General features: G+C 51.8%; 2 protein-coding genes across 2 annotated transcripts; one reads left to right on the top strand and one right to left on the bottom strand.

The window, feature by feature from the left end:
* Positions 1 to 98: 98 nt before the first annotated feature.
* On the top strand, positions 99 to 18,330 carry atf2 (activating transcription factor 2). Its single transcript, XM_084688419.1, has 12 exons — positions 99 to 184; positions 966 to 1,035; positions 1,150 to 1,246; positions 1,322 to 1,440; positions 3,019 to 3,162; positions 3,823 to 4,001; positions 4,396 to 4,510; positions 6,104 to 6,190; positions 8,394 to 8,633; positions 8,808 to 9,014; positions 13,792 to 13,897; positions 16,362 to 18,330. Exons 2-12 carry the CDS (start codon positions 988 to 990, stop codon positions 16,562 to 16,564), a joined length of 1,545 nt encoding a protein of 514 aa, XP_084544545.1. The 5' UTR covers positions 99 to 184; positions 966 to 987; the 3' UTR covers positions 16,565 to 18,330.
* A 358-nt stretch (positions 18,331 to 18,688) lies between these two features.
* LOC146234976 (uncharacterized) lies at positions 18,689 to 20,779 on the bottom strand. Its single transcript, XM_084689903.1, has one exon. It carries the CDS (start codon positions 20,777 to 20,779, stop codon positions 18,689 to 18,691), a length of 2,091 nt encoding a protein of 696 aa, XP_084546029.1.
* Between the last annotated feature and the right edge of the window lie 617 nt (positions 20,780 to 21,396).

A 21,396-nucleotide genomic window follows, 5' to 3' on the forward strand; every position in this document is an offset into this window, starting at 1 on the left:
CAATTCCAGTTTTCTGATGAATACTGCCATGTGATCCGTACTACGACGACAAGCTGCCAGCAATAATATGCAAGTAATTTAGGAAAGAGTGAAGCGGAGTGATAGTGACGTATACGGAAGACTCCTCACTGAGTTCGCGAGACTTTGGCATCGACGTTTTCAATATCAAGGGTTGAGCTCCTGGGTAAGTGTCCATTAAAAACTGACAACGGAAATATATCGCACAAGTGATAGTTGTTTGGCGTTAATAGGAACGTATGCTTGTTAGTCAAAGGTGGGCATGTGTTAAGAGCCTGTTGTCACACTATTAACAATAATAAATAGAGCTAACATGGCGACAGTGCTGACTTGCAGCTGCTAGCCCCGAATAAATAGGTCTGTTAGTTTGATACTAGATCTTGCTGCACTGAGAGGGTGGAGTCTCAAATACACGATGACGGATTTGTCACCTCGATTTGACAACAATGTACATAATCCGCCCAGCTGGTGCGTTAAATGACTTAAAACCAATAACCCCCATGGGCGGTGGGATATGGGTGTGTAAACAAAACCGCCCTCAGTGTTGGCACTTTATTTCAAGATAGGTCTTTTGTCAAACTTGTGCGTGGATTAACCCATGTCATAGTGTTTTTGATGCGTTTGTTAGCATAACATGCAGGCTATAGTAAACGAGACTGCCAACGGGGCTGTAGCATTGCCAGTAGTAGTGTGGTGATTCTGTTTTCGAGAAGCTATTAACTGCACAGTTGCCTGATGAGTCAGATATCGGGCAAAACACTTATTCCGTTTCATAACATTTAGAATATGAGAGAGAAAATTCGCATTAATCATCATGACCCACCGGCCTTTCTAAGATGATAACTCCGTTAGTCATCTAAAATGGTCACTGCCGTTCAAAAGCAGCATGATGTTCTCTACTCAACTATGATACCTAAAGTGTGCACACATTTTGATTTTCATTTCAGGGTGTATAAGGAATTTCTGACTATGAGTGATGAAAAACCTTTCTTATGCACTGCTCCTGGATGTGGACAGGTAAGGAGACTGGGGACTGTGGCAATGGGTATTTTAAACAATTTCTTTAATTTTAAACCTGACCCAGTCTGTTCTGTTAAGCCCTTGCCTAAACAACCATGACATCTTCCATAGAGATTTACAAATGAAGACCACTTGGCTGTCCACAAGCATAAGCATGAGATGACCCTGAAGTTTGGTCCTGCAAGGAATGACAGTGTCATAGTTGCAGGTAAGCATTTAAAGAGTGTACGGAACAGGGAATTGTTTTCAGTGAGCAGGTGTGAGTAAATGTCTTGTGTTGTAGACCAAACGCCCACGCCGACTCGCTTCCTGAAGAACTGTGAGGAGGTTGGCCTCTTCAATGAGCTTGCGAGTCCTTTTGAACATGACTTCAAAAAAGCTACTGAAGAGGACATTAAAAAGGTGATTAGATTAGCCATTGCATGGACCTATTCAGTGAAACAGATCGTCACACTAATTAGACTAAGTAGTATTAGATATTCACTGGTAGTACGACATTAAGTACACGCTGAAGTTTTGCTAAGCAGGCACACTCGTAATACTTAGTAGGATCACAGTAAATACATACTGGTACTACCAGATACACACTAGTACTACCAGATACATACTAGTACTACCAGATACATACTAGTACTACCAGATACATACTGGTACTACCAGATACATACTGGTACTACCAGATACATACTGGTACTACCAGATACATACTGGTACTACCAGATACACACTGACTGAGAAGTACAATACGTAGTGATTAAATCAGATTTATTGGTCCAATCCAATTCTAATTATTTTATTTAACGTTTTGGCCATTCATGTTATTTTTTACATGTGACCAATAACAGATTCCATTTTGAACTGGTCACAGTCATTGTAAAGAACTGATGTCTACATTATATGACAGTCATATGCACAGCTTTTGCAGTTTCATGTATATGTTTTTGTGCAGGGCAAGTCAACACATTTGTGAGCAGATCATAACTAGGATCATGAAAAAAAGAGACACGTGTTTAATCAGCACAGAATTGTGATGAATGTCGATCTGGAGTGATGTCAAAGTCTAATGTATTCTTAAATGATCTCAGACTGAGTTAACATTGCAAAAAGTTTCCTAATGTATCTGAGTCACGTGAGCAAAAATATTAGGATTTTACAAAAATAATTTACTATTACTTTCAGTCTGAACATAGGTAGTACTATACACACTGGTAGTATTAGGTAATACTAGGTACAGACTGGAAGGACCAGGAAAATATTTGTAGTACTGTAGTACTGGGTATAGACTGGTAGTACTGGGTATAGACTGGTAGTACTGGGTATAGACTGGTAGTACTGGGTATAGACTGCTAGTACTGGGTATAGACTGGTAGTACTGGGTATAGACTGCTAGTACTGGGTATAGACTGGTAGTACTGGGTATAGACTGGTAGTACTGGGTATAGACTGGTAGTACTGGGTTTAGACTGCTAGTACTAGGTATAAACTGGTAGTTCTGGGTATAGACTGGTAGTACTGGGTATACACTGGTAGTACTAGGTATAGACTGGTAGTACTGGGTATAGACTGGTAGTACTAGGTATAGACTGGTAGTACTGGGTATACACTGGTAGTACTAGGTATAGACTGGTAGTACTGGGTATAGACTGCTAGTACTAGGTATAAACTGGTAGTTCTGGGTATAGACTGGTAATACTGGGTATACACTGGTAGTAATAGTTATAGACTGGTAGTACTGGGTATAGACTGGTAGTACTGGGTATAGACTGGTAGTACTGGGTATAGACTGGTAGTACGGGGTATAGACTGGTAGTACTAGGTATAGACTGGTAGTACTGGGTATAGACTGGTAGTACTGGGTATAGACTTGTAGCACTAAGTACTCGGTACAGACTGGTGGTACTATGTACAGCCCGGTTAGTACTAATTGGGCCTCTAATCTAGTCTGTTGGTGACATTTAGCCTGTTCTTTCTGACACACAGTTACCTTTGGATCTGTCGCCTCTTGCGACGCCAATGCCTCTTGCGACGCCAATTATGCGAAACAAAATGGAGGACAACTCGGCTCTGGATCCCCAGCGGCACAGCCCACTTCCCCATCCAGAGTCCACCACCTGTGATGACAAGGTAAACTGTGCCGGAGGCTGAGGTACTTCCTACAGACACCCTGGAGAGATCCCGCTTCACTGGAATAGACATACTAGATGGCGCTGAGCAGTCATACTTGTGGACAGTCCACATCCTCTATCATTAGACGGCCAAACAGAACCTGACCACTGCAGCTCAGTGAGGTGTTTGTCTGTACGGCCGGCCTTTCTCATCGATTTATACATACCAAATAAGAACTTAAAGTTGTGGGAACTTGAAGTACAGTGAAGATGTCGGCGCTTGAGGCCCCTCTCCAGCCGTGTGTGTGTGTGTGTGTGGGTGTGTGTGTGTGTGTGTGTGTGTGTGTGTGTGTGAAGCTCACACTCCAGACTGGTTTGGGGGTCTTGTGTGGTTCCATGACCTCCACAGTATAACACCTTACTAACAGTACTGCTCACAATAATTTCATAAAGAATTCATTCACGTTCATTTTTCCCTCCAGCTGCCTGGATGACCTGTTTAGAAACTCAAATACTATCATCATACAATATATAATACAATTACAATACTGTCAGACTTTTTTTTTCCCTGTGTATTTTGTTACCGTGCTAAAAGCAAGGCAAGACTAGGCAAGTCTCTGTTCACAACGTAGTTGAATTCATGAAGCGTTTAATGCAAGGTCTCGTATGGTGTTCACAGGAGGTTTCTCCGCAGCTGACCTCACTGCCAACATCCACTATAGTTCGTCCTGCGTCCCTCCAAGTCCCAAATGTACTCCTAGAGACTTCAGATGCTAGTGTTGTAATACAGCAACCCCTCCCATCGCCAACATCTAGCTCTGTAATTACCCAAGTCCCGTCCTCTAATAGGCCAATAGTGTAAGTAACTCGATAATGTCTTTTTTTATTATTTTTTTAGCATCCTCACTCAGTTTTAGTTTTTTGTTTGGTTTCTCTTGGTTGCTTCTTTAGAATTACTTTTGTGCTGTTGAGTGATTTTGCATTTCATGGCAAGATGGTTTGCTGATCATGTTGCTTTTTTGGTTTCGTAGATAAGCGTTCAAAGACCATAATGATTTATATCCTAATTTCTCTGTTCGTGTGCTTGAGTTCAACTTCAAAACCCCATCAGAGCTCTTTGTTTTTCTGTGTTACTAACTGCCATATCATAGTGCGGTGTTGCCATGGAGCTTCAAGCATTTACCGTAAAGCTGTTCCGTTTACTGATTGTTGTTTCCCGAGTGACAGAGATGTGTTTTCTTCTCCTCTCCAGTCCCGTGTCTGGAACGTTCCCTGTGCTCTTGCAGCTTGCTAATGGCCAGACCCTGCCAGTCACCATCCCCGCCTCCATCACCAGCTCAAGTGTACATATCCCAACCGCCATCCCTGTGAGTATAGAGCCATACCTGGCCCCACGCCATCATTAACGCTGCCTTCCGAGGAGAGCGAATGTCAGATCTTTCAAGTTTTTGGGGGGTTTTTCACTTTTCCTATCCAGGCACCGGTGATGAGTTACTGTTGTTTATCAGTTTAGCTTCCCTGGGAGCTTTGCTCTCTGTTTACAGCATTGGCACCGGCCATGTTGGCATTGCAGCGGGTTGCCGTAAAAGATGGTTGAACTAATGGGCCTTAGAAGAGAGCAGCTGTACAGCACTGTAGCGAAGGCACTGTCTCGGCCAAAAGACGGCAGGTTTCCAGTCCAAGACACCTCCCTGCCATTTATCCTTGTGTCATTTGAAGCATCGCCGCAAAGGTGCTGGCGTCGTGGCCGTGCCGTGCGCCAATGACTGAACGTTGCTGCCTGTGAGGACGAGGAAATAGAGGACTAGGGCATGAGGTTGTCAGCCAGCCTCCAGCAGGGTGTGGTCTGAGCATGTTCTCTCTTTGAGCCTGGTGAGAGGGAGACGACGGGCAGGGCCAGTCTGCTGCTGCTCTCCCCGGCCCGACTGTCTGTGTGGAACACTGAGCTGCACATGATCGCTTCCTGATGGCGGCGCAGCGGGAACAAGACCTCCATCTTCCCGCTCCGCGGTGAAGGCTCTTGACAAGAGGAGAAGCGAGAAACTGCAAGGAGAAAGCGACCCAAAGCACGCCGTCACACTGATGGGGGGGGGGGCGCTTCTTTTTTTCTCTCCTCCTTCCTCCCTCTCCTTCTCCCTCCCTCCCTCCCTCTCCTCCTCCCTCCCTCCCTCCCTCTCTCCCTCTCCCCCTCCCTCCCTCCCTCTCCCCCTCCCTCCCTCCCTCTCCCCCTCCCTGCCTCTCTCCCCTCCCTCCCTCTCTCCCCCTCCCTCCCTCTCCTCCTCCCTCCCCCCCTCCCTCTCCCCCTCCTTCCCTCTCTCCCTCCCCCTCCCTCCCTCTCCCCCTCCCTCCCCCCCTCCTCCCTCCCCCCCTCCCTCCCTCTCTCCCTCTCCCCCTCCCTCCCTGCCTCTCTCCCCTACCTCCCTCTCTCCCCCTCCCTCCCTCTCTCCCTCTCCCCCTCCCTCCCCCCCCCCCCTCCCTCCCCCCTCCCTCCCTCTCTCCCTCCCCCTCCCTCCCTCTCCCCCTCCCTCCCCCTCCCTCCCTCCCTCCCTCTCCCCCTCCCTCCCTCTCCTCCTCTCTCCCTCTCTCCCCCTCTCCCCCTCCCTCCCTCCCTCTCCCCCTCCCTCCCTCCCTCTCCCCCTCCCTCCCTCCCTCTCCCCCTCCCTCCCTCCCTCTCCTCCTCCCTGCCTGTCGTCCATATGCTCCCCACACAGGCAGGCCGACAGGCAGGCAGAGGCTCATCAGCGTGCACACGGCATCTCCATGTGGCGCTGCCTCCACAACATAACAGGCCATCCAGCCTAATGAGGCTGAGATATGGGGAAGCATGGAGCGTGCGGTGTGTGTGTGTAGGGGTGTGTGTGTGTGTGTGTGTTGAGAGGGGGTGGCTGTTCAGCATCTCACTGGGAAAGACTAATTTTCCCTGTGCTGGTCTCTCCCTGTGTTTGTCCCTGTGCTGTCAGCTTGTCAGACCCGTCACCATAGCGCCCAACGTCCCCGGGATCCCAGGACCCCCTTCTCCACAGCCCGTCCATTCAGAAGCCAAGCTGGTAATTGTTTCCACTTCCTATCGCGTCATGCACATCAGGGGTTGCACGTGTACACACACACACCACCTCCAACCTGGAGGCGGAGGTGATTCACTGTTCAACAACTGTGTACATTTGTGTTACCAAACGTTTGATACCTGATACTTGAGCTGTGTGAGTATTTACCCGCTTGGACCAGAAGAGGGAGCCGTTGTCGAAAATCCCAACTTGATCGATTGACTCTTCTTCATACCTTTAATCTACTCCTGCGTTTCCATTTCCGACTTTACAGTGAAACAGTAAATGATTGAGGGGGCCATGTGCAGCATTGCAGCATGTGTTTCCTCCGAAGACAGTGGTTGTTGTTATTTGACCTCCCTGTCGTCGTTTAGCAGCAGCAGGGCAGTGGTGAAGGTGTGTGTCCCAGTGTGTTAGTGTGGTGCTGACGGCTGAAGGGCAGGGATATGGAGCGTGGGTAGGGAGAGCAGTGGCACCGTGATGAAGCACGTATCAGGGAACCTGTAAGTGTTCACAGCATGCCACTCCTCTGGAAATTAACAGGTAAACCGTAGCCTGAGTGGGGGGGGGGGCTGGGGGGGGGGGGGGCTGGTTATCTGGGGAGAGGAGGAGGGACGAGGGGGGGGTGTTTGGAAGAGGGGGTTGCTGGGATTGCGGGGCGCCTGGATGACAAACGCAGAGACGGTGTTGTGCTCAGCGGGCCGTCGTCGGGGCCGACCAGAGGGGGGAGGGGAGGGGAGGGGGGGGGAGGGGGGCGGCGCTGAGAACCAGCTGGGGGCGTCCTGGCACGTGCTCAGAAAGGCGCATTAAGTCAGTCTCACCCTGCATGGAACCTTTTGTTCAGCAGAATCCTGCCTGACCTGTACCACTCCCCCCCCCCCCCCCATTCCACCCCCACCCTGGGTACACCCACCCCCCCCTCCCCCACCACCCCCCTCCGCCACACTCAGCTCATCAGCAAACACCTAATGAGCCCACGTCAAGAAAACAGCCCCCCCTCCAGCTCCCCCCCACGCGCCCCTCGCCCCCCCCTCCAGCTCCCCCCCCCGCACGCCTCACCCCCGCCTCCCTCCCCCCCCCCGCATGCCTCGCCCCCGCCTCCCTCCCCCCCCCCTCACGCCTCGCCCCCGCGCCCCTCTCCGGGGGCAGGGAGATGGTGCTGTACAAGGACTGATGATGCTGCAAAGACCACAATAATGATAATTAACTTGCTGAATTTAGAAGATTATGCTGTTAATTAGTTGCAAAATAAAGATAAGTAATATAGGAGCAGATGGTGGAATAACACCCATGAGATGGAGGGTTATTACACTGATGAGGTTTCTGTGGCAGCGATGAAATATGAATCTGACTAGCTTTTCCCTCCTTCTATGGCTCCTTCCAGGAGAATAATATCTTGTTTCTGCCAGCAGAGCTTCTGGAAGGGTATTACACGATAAACTAATTTGGTAGATAGATTGTTCTGGCAAAGGTAGTTGTTAAAACAATGTGCTCCTCTTGTTCTGCCCATGTAAATGTATTCCGTTTCACTTTGTTATGGAACCGCGAAGGCTCGTTCACCTTCAGCTTGTTTATTCACCATTTGACGGTGTTGAATGCGGCCTTTAAATGACAGGCTGTTATCCATAGCGACGTAGCGATATGGACCGGAGTTTTAGTGCATATTAAAGCTCACTAAACAGCGATTACAAACCTTTTTTAAAAATATATATATATTTTAAAAAAAGGTTGAGCTGTGGTCCAAACACAACGAGTCAACTTGTGGTGTTTTGTTTGGGCACGTCGTCGAGGCCGATGTGTTTGGGATCGTGTTTTGAGATCGTTTAATGTGCAGTGGTGACAGATGCTGTGGGACGCGGTGTAGGTGTGGGCACTGGATGGGAAGTGTGTGTGTGCCTGTGCGCGTGTGTGTGTGCGTGCGTGTGTGTGGGGCGGAGGGGGGGGGGGACATACCCAAGAGGCGCTCTCCCTGACAGGCGGAGATCTCCAGCTCTTCAGGGGAATAGAACACTGGCCATGACAGCTTTCCAGAGGACAGCCTATGAAGTCTTTGTTCTGACGTCTAATTGGCGATCATTCCTGTTAATGATACTGTGTATTCCTATCATCATTGACATGGCTGTGCGTACGTGATATTTACTGCCTTTTCTCGGAGCGTTCTCCCGGAGACGTGACGTGAGCGCGTTGTGCCGTCTCTCCTCTTCAGAAGCTCAAGGCAGCTCTGAGCCAGCCGCTCCCTCAGGTACCCAGCGGCGACGCCGGGGACGTCCAGAGCAACGCCGTCACCCACACCTCGGCCCCCGCGCCTGCCCCGCCCCCCTCCCCGGCCCCCTCCCCGGCCCCCTCCCCTGCCCCCTCCCCGGCCCCCATCGGCCCCCCGGCCCCCTCAGAGGAGCCCTGCCCCCAGTCCCTCCAGCAGCCTGCCACCTCTACCACTGAGACGCCTGTAAGTAGCACCAGCACGAACACCACCAACCCTCCACATCATCAGAACACACCCTGACCCCTCCCCCCACACACACACACACATGTAGAACTCCTCCCACCTCTGCAGCTGGGGGAGTGTGGGTGTTGTGGTGCTGCGTTGACGGTCCTCCTGCCTCCCCCCCCCCGCCCCCAGGCCTCCCCTGCGCCCCCTGCCCATCACGCCCCCAGCACAGGGGGGCGGCGTCGCCGGGCCACCAGCGAGGACCCGGACGAGAAGAGGCGCAAGTTCCTGGAGCGGAACCGGGCGGCGGCGTCGCGCTGCCGTCAGAAGAGGAAGGTGTGGGTGCAGTCGCTGGAGAAGAAGGCCGAGGATCTCAACTCCATGAACGGACAGCTGCAGGTACACGCGACCCTCTCGGCGCGCGCGCGTGCGGGCGGGGGGTTAGCTTAGCTCAGGGGTCGCTCGGGTCAACAAATGACTGCAGATTGAGAGGTTGCAGGTTCAAAATCCCCCCCTCTGAATCTCTCTTTAAATGACATCGAATGAAATTGGATTTAAACGCGGCATGAATACATTCTTATCGTGAAATCACCCCCGCGGCTCGAGCTCCACTTCCTGTTTGCGCATGCTTGCAAGTGTGCCTGCGTACACTCTTTGTTTCGTTTCTGGTGTGTGTGCATGAGTGTGTGTGTGTGAGTGTCTGTGGTGATGAAGTCGTTAAAGCCGGTTAAGGAGAGGCGCGCGGTGACAGCGGCAGGCGCCTGCGAGGAGGGCCCCCCCCGCCACATCGACACGTCCCTGTCAATAAAGACGTATCCTCCAGATGTCAGCCGCGAGCGAGCGTGTCTGCGCCTCGGCGTCTCCGAGTGGCCTCCAGTCTCCCAGGGAAAGGTGTCGCGTTCTGAACCTTCATTTTGGCGGGGAAGCAATTAGGATCCGACGCTGACAAGTTCGAAACAGTTCACGTGGCTGTTGTCTCTGTTGATAAGTGTGAGGGGGGGGGGGGGGGGCGCTGCGCGTCGACGTTCCACACCATTAAATGAGATGTGGTGTTTATTTACCCGCTGTCTTTTTCGTCTATGGAGGCAGAGTAAGACGTGAGGGGGGGGGGGATGTGGAGAAGGAAGAGGGAAAAGCAGAGGTGGGTTTATTCGGTCGCTGTTCCTTCACGTTCCTTCACAGGACGTCTGTTTGATGGTCATCGGTGCGCCTCCTCAGGGTGAACCGGATGCGGGCGGATGCAGACGGAGGGGGGAGAGGCGGAGCGAGGGAAGGAAGGAGGAGAGGAGGAAGACAGACAGAGAGAGAGAGCAGGGCTGTTAACTCTGAGGAACGGAACAACTCGCGGCGAAAATTGAATGTCAGAGAACTAAAGTGTTCTTTTATATGAGGGCATTAATCAGCTGTGGGGGGGGGGGTTAATAACTCCCATGCCGACACATTGGCTCAGCTGATCAGAGAAGCTGGCTCTAATGATGCACGATGACTTGAACATCATCCTTAACTGGCTTCTTAATGAGGTTGTCGGAACATGCAGCTCCTAGGTTTCAGCTGCTCGGTAAAGTCCCCCTTTCACACTTTCTATTAAGTCCCAAACGTAGAAAAAAAGTCCAACTTCTCCGCTCTGCTGTGGGAGGAACTCCTTCAGCGGCCCGACCCATTGCTATATTGGACAGGATCTTTTGTACAGCCATGTCGATTTCCTGCAGTTTAACTCTTTATAGTTATGCACTGTGTAAAATAGCCCTGTAGCAGATCCTCCAGTATAGGAAACGATTAATGTGGGCTTCATTTGAGCCTAGCGGTTCTTTGTTGTGAAAGGCAGAGTGGCTGGCTCCAGATAGCTAGTCCATGCAGCTTCTATAAGCACCAGGTAAACACCACAGCCCTGCCAGATAACTGCACCTGCTCTGTGTGTAGGGGAGGGGAGGAGAGGAGAGGAGGAGGGGGGAGGAGACGAGAGGAGGGGAGGAGAGAGAGGAGGGGAGGAGAGGAGGAGGAGAGAGAGGAGGGGAGGAGGGGGGAGGAGACGAGAGAGGAGGGGAGGAGGGGGGAGGAGAGAGAGAGGAGAGGAGGAGGGGGGAGGAGACGAGAGGAGGGGAGGAGAGAGAGGAGGGGAAGAGAGGAGGAGGAGAGAGAGGAGGGGAGGAGAGAGAGGAGGGGAGGAGAGGAGGAGGAGGAGAGGATGAGGGGGGAGGAAAGAGAGAGGAGGAGGGAGGGAGGGAGGGAGGGAGGGAGGGAGGGAGGGAGGGAGGGAGGGAGGGAGGGAGGGAGGGAGGGAGGGAGGAGGGGGGGAGGAGAGAAGAAGAGGAGGAGGGGGAGGGAGGGAGGGAGGGAGGGGGGAGAGGGGGAGAGAGAGAGAGAGAGAGAGAGGGGAGGGGGGGAGGAGAGAAGAAGAGGAGGAGGGGGGAAGACAGAGAGAGAGAGAACCTCGTCCTCATAGCAGCGGAGGTATTGGTAGCGGGAGAGGCAGAGAGCAGGGCGCTGGAGAGCAGCACAGGGCTCGAGCAGCTGTGTTTAAATCTGTCTCCCAACAACACAGTCCTGCCAGCGTTGGCAAGGCCAAACACATGGATTCAAATCAATTGGCTGCTTTTAAACGAATAGATGAAGCCGTCCTCAGTCCTCTGAAGGAGGACGGGGTTTAAATCTGCCGTGGAGCAACAGCCCTAAACTGCTCTAAATCCAGTTAAAGTCACCTTCAGGGTAATGCAGCCCTCTTTATGGCAGGCAGAATGCAAGGGTCCCAGGGGAGCACTCATGACAGAGCGGAGTAAATCTCGGCCGCATCCGCAAAGTTGTGCTGACAATCGGAACAGCTCACCTCTGACAAATCTGCTGGTCGGGAGCCAATAAAGGGCCATCATTATAGAGCAGGAAACGACATCACTGGGAAAAAAGTGCATCATGGTTCCACCCACCCGCCCACCCACCCCTCTCACCGGATTCCTACCTGCTGGAGGGTGTGGCTGTGGTCTTCCTGCTGGGGGGTGTGGCTGTGGTCTTCCTGCTGGGGGGTGTGGCTGTGGTCTCCCTGCTGGGGGGTGTGGCTGTGGTCTCCCTGCTGGGGGGTGTGGCTGTGGTCTCCCTGCTGGGGGGTGTGGCTGTGGTCTTCCTGCTGGGGGGTGTGGCTGTGGTCTCCCTGCTGGGGGGTGTGGCTGTGGTCTCCCTGCTGGGGGGTGTGGCTGTGGTCTCCCTGCTGGGGGGTGTGGCTGTGGTCTCCCTGCTGGGGGGTGTGGCTGTGGTCTCCCTGCTGGAGGGTGTGGCTGTGGTCTCCCTGCTGGGGGGTGTGGCTGTGGTCTCCCTGCTGGGGGGTGTGGCTGTGGTCTCCCTGCTGGAGGGTGTGGCTGTGGTCTCCCTGCTGGAGGGTGTGGCTGTGGTCTCCCTGCTGGGGGGTGTGGCTGTGGTCTCCCTGCTGGGGGGTGTGGCTGTGGTCTCCCTGCTGGGGGGTGTGGCTGTGGTCTCCCTGCTGGGGGGTGTGGCTGTGGTCTCCCTGCTGGGGGGTGTGGCTGTGGTCTCCCTGCTGGGGGGTGTGGCTGTGGTCGTCCTGCTGGGGGGTGTGGCTGTGGTCTCCCTGCTGGGGGGTGTGGCTGTGGTCTCCCTGCTGGGGGGTGTGGCTGTGGTCTTCCTGCTGGGGGGTGTGGCTGTGGTCTCCCTGCTGGGGGGTGTGGCTGTGGTCTCCCTGCTGGGGGGTGTGGCTGTGGTCTCCCTGCTGGGGGGTGTGGCTGTGGTCTCCCTGCTGGGGGGTGTGGCTGTGGTCTCCCTGCTGGGGGGTGTGGCTGTGGTCGTCCTGCTGGGGGGTGTGGCTGTGGTCTCCCTGCTGGGGGGTGTGGCTGTGGTCTCCCTGCTGGGGGGTGTGGCTGTGGTCTTCCTGCTGGGGGGTGTGGCTGTGGTCTCCCTGCTGGGGGGTGTGGCTGTGGTCTCCCTGCTGGGGGGTGTGGCTGTGGTCTCCCTGCTGGGGGGTGTGGCTGTGGTCTCCCTGCTGGGGGGTGTGGCTGTGGTCTTCCTGCTGGGGGGTGTGGCTGTGGTCTCCCTGCTGGGGGGTGTGGCTGTGGTCTCCCTGCTGGGGGGTGTGGCTGTGGTCTCCCTGCTGGGGGGTGTGGCTGTGGTCTCCCTGCTGGGGGGTGTGGCTGTGGTCTCCCTGCTGGGGGGTGTGGCTGTGGTCTCCCTGCTGGGGGGTGTGGCTGTGGTCTCCCTGCTGGAGGGTGTGGCTGTGGTCTCCCTGCTGGGGGGTGTGGCTGTGGTCTCCCTGCTGGGGGGTGTGGCTGTGGTCTCCCTGCTGGGGGGTGTGGCTGTGGTCTTCCTGCTGGGGGGTGTGGCTGTGGTCTCCCTGCTGGGGGGTGTGGCTGTGGTCTCCCTGCTGGGGGGTGTGGCTGTGGTCTCCCTGCTGGGGGGTGTGGCTGTGGTCTCCCTGCTGGGGGGTGTGGCTGTGGTCTCCCTGCTGGGGGGTGTGGCTGTGGTCTCCCTGCTGGGGGGTGTGGCTGTGGTCTCCCTGCTGGGGGGTGTGGCTGTGGTCTCCCTGCTGGGGGGTGTGGCTGTGGTCTTCCTGCTGGGGGGTGTGGCTGTGGTCTCCCTGCTGGGGGGTGTGGCTGTGGTCTCCCTGCTGGGGGGTGTGGCTGTGGTCTCCCTGCTGGGGGGTGTGGCTGTGGTCTCCCTGCTGGGGGGTGTGGGAGCTGTCAGTGCAGGGTTGGGAGGGTCACATGGGCCTCTCCCACTGCCAGAGCCCCGGAGGTCTGAGGGGACGTTATCACCCGTCACCAGAGACGGAATACGGATGATAACGATAGGAGATGAAGATATGTTTGGTCTTCCCACCTCCACTCGTGCTGTACGACCAGGGGCCAGGGGCCAGGGGCCAGGGGCCAGGGGCCAGGGGCGGGTTTGTTACTGAGGGTGGGGGAATGCCTGGAGAGAAGGTCATCCTTAGATAAGGCCTCTGCGAACACACAGATCCACGTCGGTGTTAATGTCAGACTCGAGATTGCCGAGCGGGCTGTAAATGTGTGTGTGTGTTTGTCCGTGGGTGCCACCATAAGGGCGTGTGTGGGTTTGTGTGTGTGTCGGGTATCCAGGGATGTGTGTGTGTGTGAGTGAGTGAAAGAGAGTGCATCGCGCACTCAGTGCGGTGTGCTGTGTGAGCGTGTTATTGAGTGCTGTTGTCTGTCTCCCCTGGCAGAGTGAAGTCACCATCCTAAGGAACGAGGTGTCCCAGCTGAAGCAGCTCCTCCTGGCCCATAAAGATTGCCCCGTAACCGCCATGCAGAAGAAATCTGCCTATCACAGTGAGTAATGTCCCATTATCCTCCGCCCGCTGCTGCCCGTGAAATACGTCCTAAATGGCCGCCGACGCTTCTCTCCCCTCGCTCTGCCTGAGCGATGGAGACATTACGCCGCTCTCCCGTTCAGGAACTTGGAGTTGAACTATTCAGACGACTCTCGTGCCTGTCATTTGGGTGTGTTCTGTGTACACCCCTATTTTTCCATTTGAGATTTATTTTGATTTTTTTCCCCCTGTCGTTTTCCTTGCGGGGGGCGCGCACACGCCATTCAACCCACCCGACCATCGATCACCACAAGCCGACAATCAATCGCCGAGCCCCATTTGTGCGATGTTACCGATACGAATACCCCCTGCTGGCCTGGGAGAAGCAGGGAACCGCTTCGTACCAACAGTTGTTTAAAAAAAAACACAAAGCTTGTCTCCGACAACATGGCCCATCTTCAGAGCGCGCTTTACCTTCGTCAGAACTGACACCCACACGCTGTGGAGAAGCATCTGCAATTAAAACGTCACGTCTTCAACTTAACGCTAATGATGCCTTTAGGCTCCGCCCCCCAAATCTGGGGAGACGAAGCGGGCCATATGCACAGTCTCCATCCGCATGTTCCTGTTGCCGGTCACGTGAGCGAGGGAGCGGGCCGCTGTGCCGCCGCCGCCCCTACCCGCCGGCCCCCGCCCCTACCCGCGCTCGAAACGAACGCTGCCGTTCCTCAGCTCAAGACGAGGTGGAAGCATGTTTTAATTCCTTGAATTCTTTCGCACCCTCAGACCTCGGTGAAGGATGATGCCCATGCGAGAGTTGAGGACATGCAGCCTCATCCACTTGTCCTGTTACCTGGGCGGGGGGGGGGGGGGGGGGGGGTTAGCATGCAAGTTGACGGGCGGGTGGGGGAATGAAGAGAGGCATGGTTGAGCAGGGTTGACGGGCTACTCGGAACAGCGCCTCCACGAGGCAGACCAAGACATAACTCCATCATGTCCCCCTCTTCCCCCCCCCCCTCCCCGCCTGGCGTCCTCCGGCCCAGACGCTGCTAGGGGCAGGTGGGATGAGATTACCCGTCCTTGCCCTCCAAACATGCCAGGCCGGGCTTCCTCTTGGCAGGTCGGACCTTCCATCTGCTCGTGGCGGACAATCACATCAGAGAGAGAGAGAGAGGGGTGGGGGGGGGGGGAGTAACCAGGGTAACCGGCTACGCTAGGCTGCGACGCCGCTTCACACGGCGCCTGCCTCCCTTCCGCTCCTGTGCTTGACGCTATTAGAGGTGATAATATTCACTCGCACGTAGAACACAACCCCAGGTACATTTCCTCTGGAGACGACCTCCAGCGGGGAGAGATGGCAGGTCAGTTTACGGGGGGGGGGGGGGGGGGGGGGGGTTCTGACATTAACACTCGCACTAAATCGTCTGATCGACATCTGCTGGATCAGGACTCTGAGGCAGCGCCCTTAAACACGAGGCCTTTAAATGCTCGTCGGCCCTTTAGCTGGAGCGTGTCGCTCCCAAATACCAAAGGCAGTCATGAATGAAGCGCCATTTCGACGGGCACCACATCATTACCAATATTAATGATTACGATGATCCCTATTCCTTTACGAGTCAAAGCCTTAAAGCAAGCTTTTTTTTTGTGTGTGTGTGTGTGTTTTTTTCTTTCTTTTTTTTTCACCGCGATCCAATTAATTCAATGCAGCTGACTAACAGCTGTTGGCATTTCGACTCCAAATCTTGCCTCCTTTCCAGTGTGAGCATCATTAAAATCAGGTGCTGTAATCATCTGTCGCTGCAGTAGTTGGCAAGGTAACAAGACACAAATGGGGGGGGGGGGGCAGAGGGTTTGCCTGAAACACTGCCACATGCCCCGAAAAGTACAGCACATACATGACATGGAGAGAAACAGCCTGTACAGGATACATGACATGGAGAGAAACAGCCTGTACAGGATACATGACATGGAGAGAAACAGCCTGTACAGGATACATGACATGGAGAGAAACAACCTGTACAGGATACATGACATGGAGAGAAACAGCCTTTACAGGATACATGACATGGAGAGAAACAGCCTGTACAGGATGGGGATTATATCGCCCTTATGCTAGTCTTGGATACATTTGTTGACTTCAAATCACAACATCTGAAATTCACGCGGCCAAATGTGAAAGCCCTAGCTCACGATGACTCATAGTTAGTCTCCAGTACAGCGTGAACTACAGTATCCATTCCCAGCGCTAGAAGGTTTCAGTGAAGGTACCTCTAGAAGTAGTTTGATTGTGTTTTGAAGATTTATCAGTCAGAGCAATGAAAACATTTAAAATGTTGTGCAGGGAAATTGTCCAACACCTTGGGTCGGTCCTGTGTTGATCTCCCTGTGCCTGTGTTGAGCTCCCTGTGCCTGTGCTGAGCTCCCTGTGCCTGTGTTGAGCTCCCTGTGCCTGTGTTGAGCTGCCTGTGCCTGTGTCCTCTCAGCAGCAGAGCGCGAGGACAGCTGTGAGGACATGTCCATCCCAGGCAGCCCCCATGAGGAGGCCATCCAGCACAGCTCCGTCAGCACCTCCAACGGGGTCAGCTCCTCCTCCCTGACCCCCGGAGGCCCCGCCCCCGCCGAGCAGAGCACAGCGGAGGCCGAGCCACAAGGGGGCGGGGCGCAGTCCCAGCCCTCAGGAAGCTGATTGGACGCAGCCTCGACACCTCTTCTGCGGCCGGGGGAGGGCGGGGGGTGAGAGTGGAGGAGGGCTCTCTCCCGGTTCTCCAGACTGCACCTCCGCATCGTTTGGTTTCCGTTGCGTCCGCCTTTACGTCCTTGAACGCAGCTCAGTTCCCTGAAAACGCAGTGGCCTGAGAGACATGGGTGAAGATCCAAGAGGCACTTTAAGTGTAACCATGTAAATATGGTGTCGCAGTGTGAAACACCACGACTGTTTATACATTGTTGAATTTATTTATTGATGTTTTTACATTTTATTTTCGATCAATCTATGTGATGTTGGAAAATACCTTACCAAAGTGTGTTTTGGCTCAACTGACAGAATTTTTTTTTTGTATTATTTTTTTGTAAGCATTACATCTTTATGTTGGAAAAAAATGGTAAGAAAGGGTCACTTTAATTTCTGCCTTTTCCATTTTGCACATTCTGAGAGATGAAAGGTTTACCTTTTTAGTGTTTGACTGTTCACATGTTGAATACTGGCAGCTTTTAGTAGTAGGTTTGAATACAACTCTGTCTCATGACAAGAACGTCAGTGGTCGAATCAGAGTTTGAACTCACAGCTTCTTTTGGGTGAGCGAGTAGTTTGGCTGTGTCTGCCAGTAGCATGTGGTTTGATTGTTTGAAGTCACCTCCACTTGTAAACTAGTCTTAAGGAGGAGCTTGATTAAAATTGTTTGGAATTTAACAAAAACACATTCCATCTGTAGACCGATTGTTCCTGAAGCAGTGATTGTAGGATTGCAGTACGTTTTCCATAACTTAAACATGTCAATGTTAACTATGTGCCATTAATGTGTCATATTCCTCACAGATTTATTTGATACCATTCTTATGTATTATGTTTCTGTTTTTATAACACTTCTCTTGTAATGGTTTTCATGTACATAAATGCTTGGTATATGAAAGATCATACTTTTGAATATGGTTTCTGCTGACTAGGTGACATTTCTTTCGTGTTAGACTCAGAACCCACTTAAGTATGCCTGTATGTATGCAGTTTCTCCTTTGCGTAGGTGCCAGTGCTATGAGTTAGGAAACATTGTAAATGACATTGTTAACATTGGGTGTTATCTCTCCAGGTGATCTGTGCATTGTTTTAAAGACGAGTTTAGATTGTGTAGTAGAGTCCTATTAGTAAGCTACCTTTATGTTATCGGTAAGACCTTACCAGACGTTAAGATCCCTGAACAGGCCCATCCAACCTGTACCTAAGGCTAATGCTTCACATCATGATACAAGGATCATGTGAGTAGATCATATTGCTGCTCCCTCAGTCTAAGAGAAACTGAATGAGGACGTTTGTTTGACGTTATACTACCGCTTGTAAGCTTTGGGACATTTAGACCAAGAAGCGTAGTTTGCTCATCACACCATTGAATGGATTAGCCTTATCTCTTTGTACTGGCTTACTACTGTGTAGTCTGAAGACATGCTGCTGCATCCAAATCAGCCATTTCTTTTTTTTGCGTTAATTGCATGAGTAAATGATTCTCTGAGAGAATTTAACTGTTACGTAATGCTTCAGCCGGATAAGTAACATCAGCCATGTTGTTTTTAATTGGTTTTGAAATTTCGGGAAGGTTTTTGTCATTTGTTTTACCTCAGCTTTTCTGCTTCAAAGGGGTTTGACATTGTGTTGGTAGTCAACTTGTAACTTGTGAGAAAGTTATGTATAAAATACCATGAATTAATAAGATGTTGTAATAAATCTTTTAATATCTCTTGGAAGTTCATCATTGACTCCTTGTTCTTTTGCCTTGTCTCTTATAAGCAGTGTAAGTTCTCAAAGTTACATTGTCATGTCATTGTTGGGCTACTGTTAGACTGACAGGTTAACGCTACTGAATATTTTCTCATGGTGTGTGCTGCCACCTTGTGGAGGAGTTTACTTTTCTCCATTTTCTGCTTTGAGCTTCAAGGAGTTCATAACCAGTATGCAACATGACAAAACACCAATCTGTAAAGTACTGTATATTTCATCAAAAAGAACGTAGTATAAAAGATGCTCAAAGATTTTTGCCCAAGTTACAGTAGTTCACATCCGGCTTGTCACACCACACGTTTATTCCAGATTTAGGCGGTCAGTTTAATGAACGGGCGGCAGGTCTATGGCATCCACATCATTGGGCACGTAGGTTCCCGTTTGGGAACTGTTAGTTTGAACGCCCGAGGCTCTGTCGGACATTGGTATCCCCGCACACAGGGCACAAGAGATGCTTCTGTTCTGGGAGAACACCAGGCTCAAAGCGCTGCTCCAGTGTCGTCTGAGCACGAACCATGTGTAGCCAATGAGAACGAGGACGCCGAGGATAGCCAGGGTGTTCACGGCGGTGAGGTACATGGTCACGGAGACGGGCTCGGGGCCTGGGAGCGGCTCGGTCGCGGTGATGAGGCCGAGGCAGAGGTCACGAGAAGCCACGTGGCACACTTGATCCTGGACCACACTCTCCACACACACAAAGTACGGCGTAGAGGGTTGCAGCTCACACAGTTCACAAACCGTGCCCTGTCTGACGTTGACAAACCGACTGAACTTCCCCCTGGTGCTAAACCGGTCATACATGACCCTGAAATACACGTTTTGCGTGTCACTTTTGGTCAAACTCCATTTGATAACCGCACAGGTGGAGGTGACGGACCCCGAGGAGACATTGATGATGACCTCGTGATTGTAAACGCAAGCAGCGTTGCCTGCGGCCTCCTTTCCGGAAAAATCTTTGGTTGACGTCATGGTTTGCGTCGGTATTGATTTTGCCGTTTTACTTCCTGGAACTCCAGATGTATTGTGGAGTCGCTGTGACTCTGAAATGTCACGCTTGTGAGCGTTCCTAATGATGACGTCTGGGGCAAGCATGTACCCCTCTCCCTGCGTCTGCGTGTCCTCCATGTTGACGACGTCGGGCTCCGACAGCCACGTTGCGTCGTCGATGACAGTTGGTCCGCAATTGACTTGCGGCAGCGCATGGCTGCACATCTTGTCTGTGCCGTGGATCAACGCGCTGCTTATGTCGCCCAGGTACTGGCCCCTCAAGAGTTCAGGCTGAGAGCACCTCACCAACACACGGGGACGTCTGTCAGCACCGCCCTCAAGCCATCTCTTTAGGCAAAGTATGCTGCAGCTGCAGTCCCATGGGTTCTCATTCAAGTTGAGAGATGACAGCTGAGAGCTGCTATCGAACGCCCTTGGATCTAAGAGGGCGAGCCTGTTCCGGTTCAGCTTTACAACTCTGAGGTGTTTCAGATCTGCAAAAGCAGACTCCTCGATGGTGGAGATGAAATTGTCACTGAGGTCAATCTCCCTGATGTGAGCACAGCGACTGAAGGTGTACCTCCCAATCCTCCGAATATGATTTCCATTCAGCTTCAACAGCTCCAGGTTTGATAAGTGGGTGAAGGTGTGCAGGTCGATCTTTGACAGGATGTTATTGCTCACAGACAGAGCTTTTAATACCACCTGGGATTTGAACTGTGGGTTTTTGATTTGCATCCTAACATTAAAACTCGAGACAAGATCTTGCAGCGGGGAAATTGGTTTAAAAACATTGTTTGGTAAGCATGATAACGTGTTTCTTGATAGATTCAGCTCATGTAACTGTCGAAGGCCTCTAAAAGTATTTCTGGTCAGTGACCTGATTTGATTATTTTCCATGTAAAGAGTTTCAAGTGATTCCATCCCAGAAAAAATCCCTGGAGGCAAAAATGTAAGAGAATTGCCACTCAGTCTCAGTATTGTCAGATTAGACAAACCATCAAATGCACCCAGTTGTATTTCACTGATTTGGTTTCCATGCAAATCCAAGGACAGTAGATTGGTCAGTCGTGTAAAAGCCTGTTTCGCTAGAGACGAGATCCTGTTATTCCCCAGAAGAAGTTCTGTGAGGCCACTTAGAGAGGAGAATGATCCATGATGAATAAAACTGATCCGGTTGAACCGAAGATCCAGACAGGTTAGATTGGGATAGTGCAGAAAATCCTGAGGTTGAAATCTGCCAATGGAGTTATGAGCCAAACATAAGGTTTTTATAGTTGAACCCGACTCAAGTACTCGGGGAACGTGGGTAAATCCGTAACCTAACCACATTAATTTTTCATCATTGGATTTACAGAAAACAGGAAACGTAGTCGATGACACTGTGAGAAGAAAAACGTATAAAAGACACAAATTCATAGTCCTCATTGTTCAGAAGACACTGTCAAGTGACCAGAAGTCTGTCTAATGATGCCACTTACTGGAAGAGAAGTACCTTTTCTCATCTTCTGCTAACAGGAAGGACAGTTAATTAGGCATTTCCTGCAATGTGCTATTCCGATCTCCCTACACAAACTGTTTACAGAGAGAAACTGTATATTGTAGTTATTTACCCATTTAATCATAGATTACACATTACAACTGCTTATGATGTTATCAAATGCAAATTGAATGAACTGACTGAACTTTTGTGTGGGGTTCATATATGTGTTACATTCATTTTATTGTGTTACACAATATTATTGTGGTTCTAAAACAATACAGACAAATAATTTCCTGCACAATAACCCCTCAATTTGTACTCTGTGAACCAGACCAATCTGCCAGCTCAGGGTTAAGTTGCTCTGGAAAGTGTGTCTGGCCATTCTCCCAATTACACAGATTTCCCTCCGGTGGGCCAATCACAACCGTTTATCTGAAAGGGGGCGGGTTTAAAATAATGGCCGTACAGAGGAGCGCAGTCGAGGCATTTTTAGAACCTTTTCTGGGATCCTGTTACATGTACCTAAAAATGCCTAAACAGCATGCCCAAAGTAAATTGAAAG

Source organism: Hypomesus nipponensis, chromosome 23, assembly GCF_054491055.1.
Source record: "Hypomesus nipponensis isolate SF chromosome 23, ASM5449105v1, whole genome shotgun sequence".
In the NCBI taxonomy this organism is placed as follows: domain Eukaryota; kingdom Metazoa; phylum Chordata; class Actinopteri; order Osmeriformes; family Osmeridae; genus Hypomesus; species Hypomesus nipponensis.

What these genes read in the sequence shown, in the direction of transcription:
- atf2 (XM_084688419.1), top strand. Translation starts at nt 988, where the DNA reads ATGAGTGATGAAAAACCTTTCTTATGCACTGCTCCTGGATGTGGACAG. An exon ending in TGACAGTGTCATAGTTGCAG is followed by an intron (nt 1,247 to 1,321) that starts GTAAGCATTTAA and finishes CTTGTGTTGTAG; the next exon opens with ACCAAACGCCCACGCCGACT. An exon ending in GAAGAAATCTGCCTATCACA is followed by an intron (nt 13,898 to 16,361) that starts GTGAGTAATGTC and finishes GTGTCCTCTCAG; the next exon opens with CAGCAGAGCGCGAGGACAGC.
- LOC146234976 (XM_084689903.1), bottom strand. Translation starts at nt 20,779, where the DNA reads ATGAGGACTATGAATTTGTGTCTTTTATACGTTTTTCTTCTCACAGTG.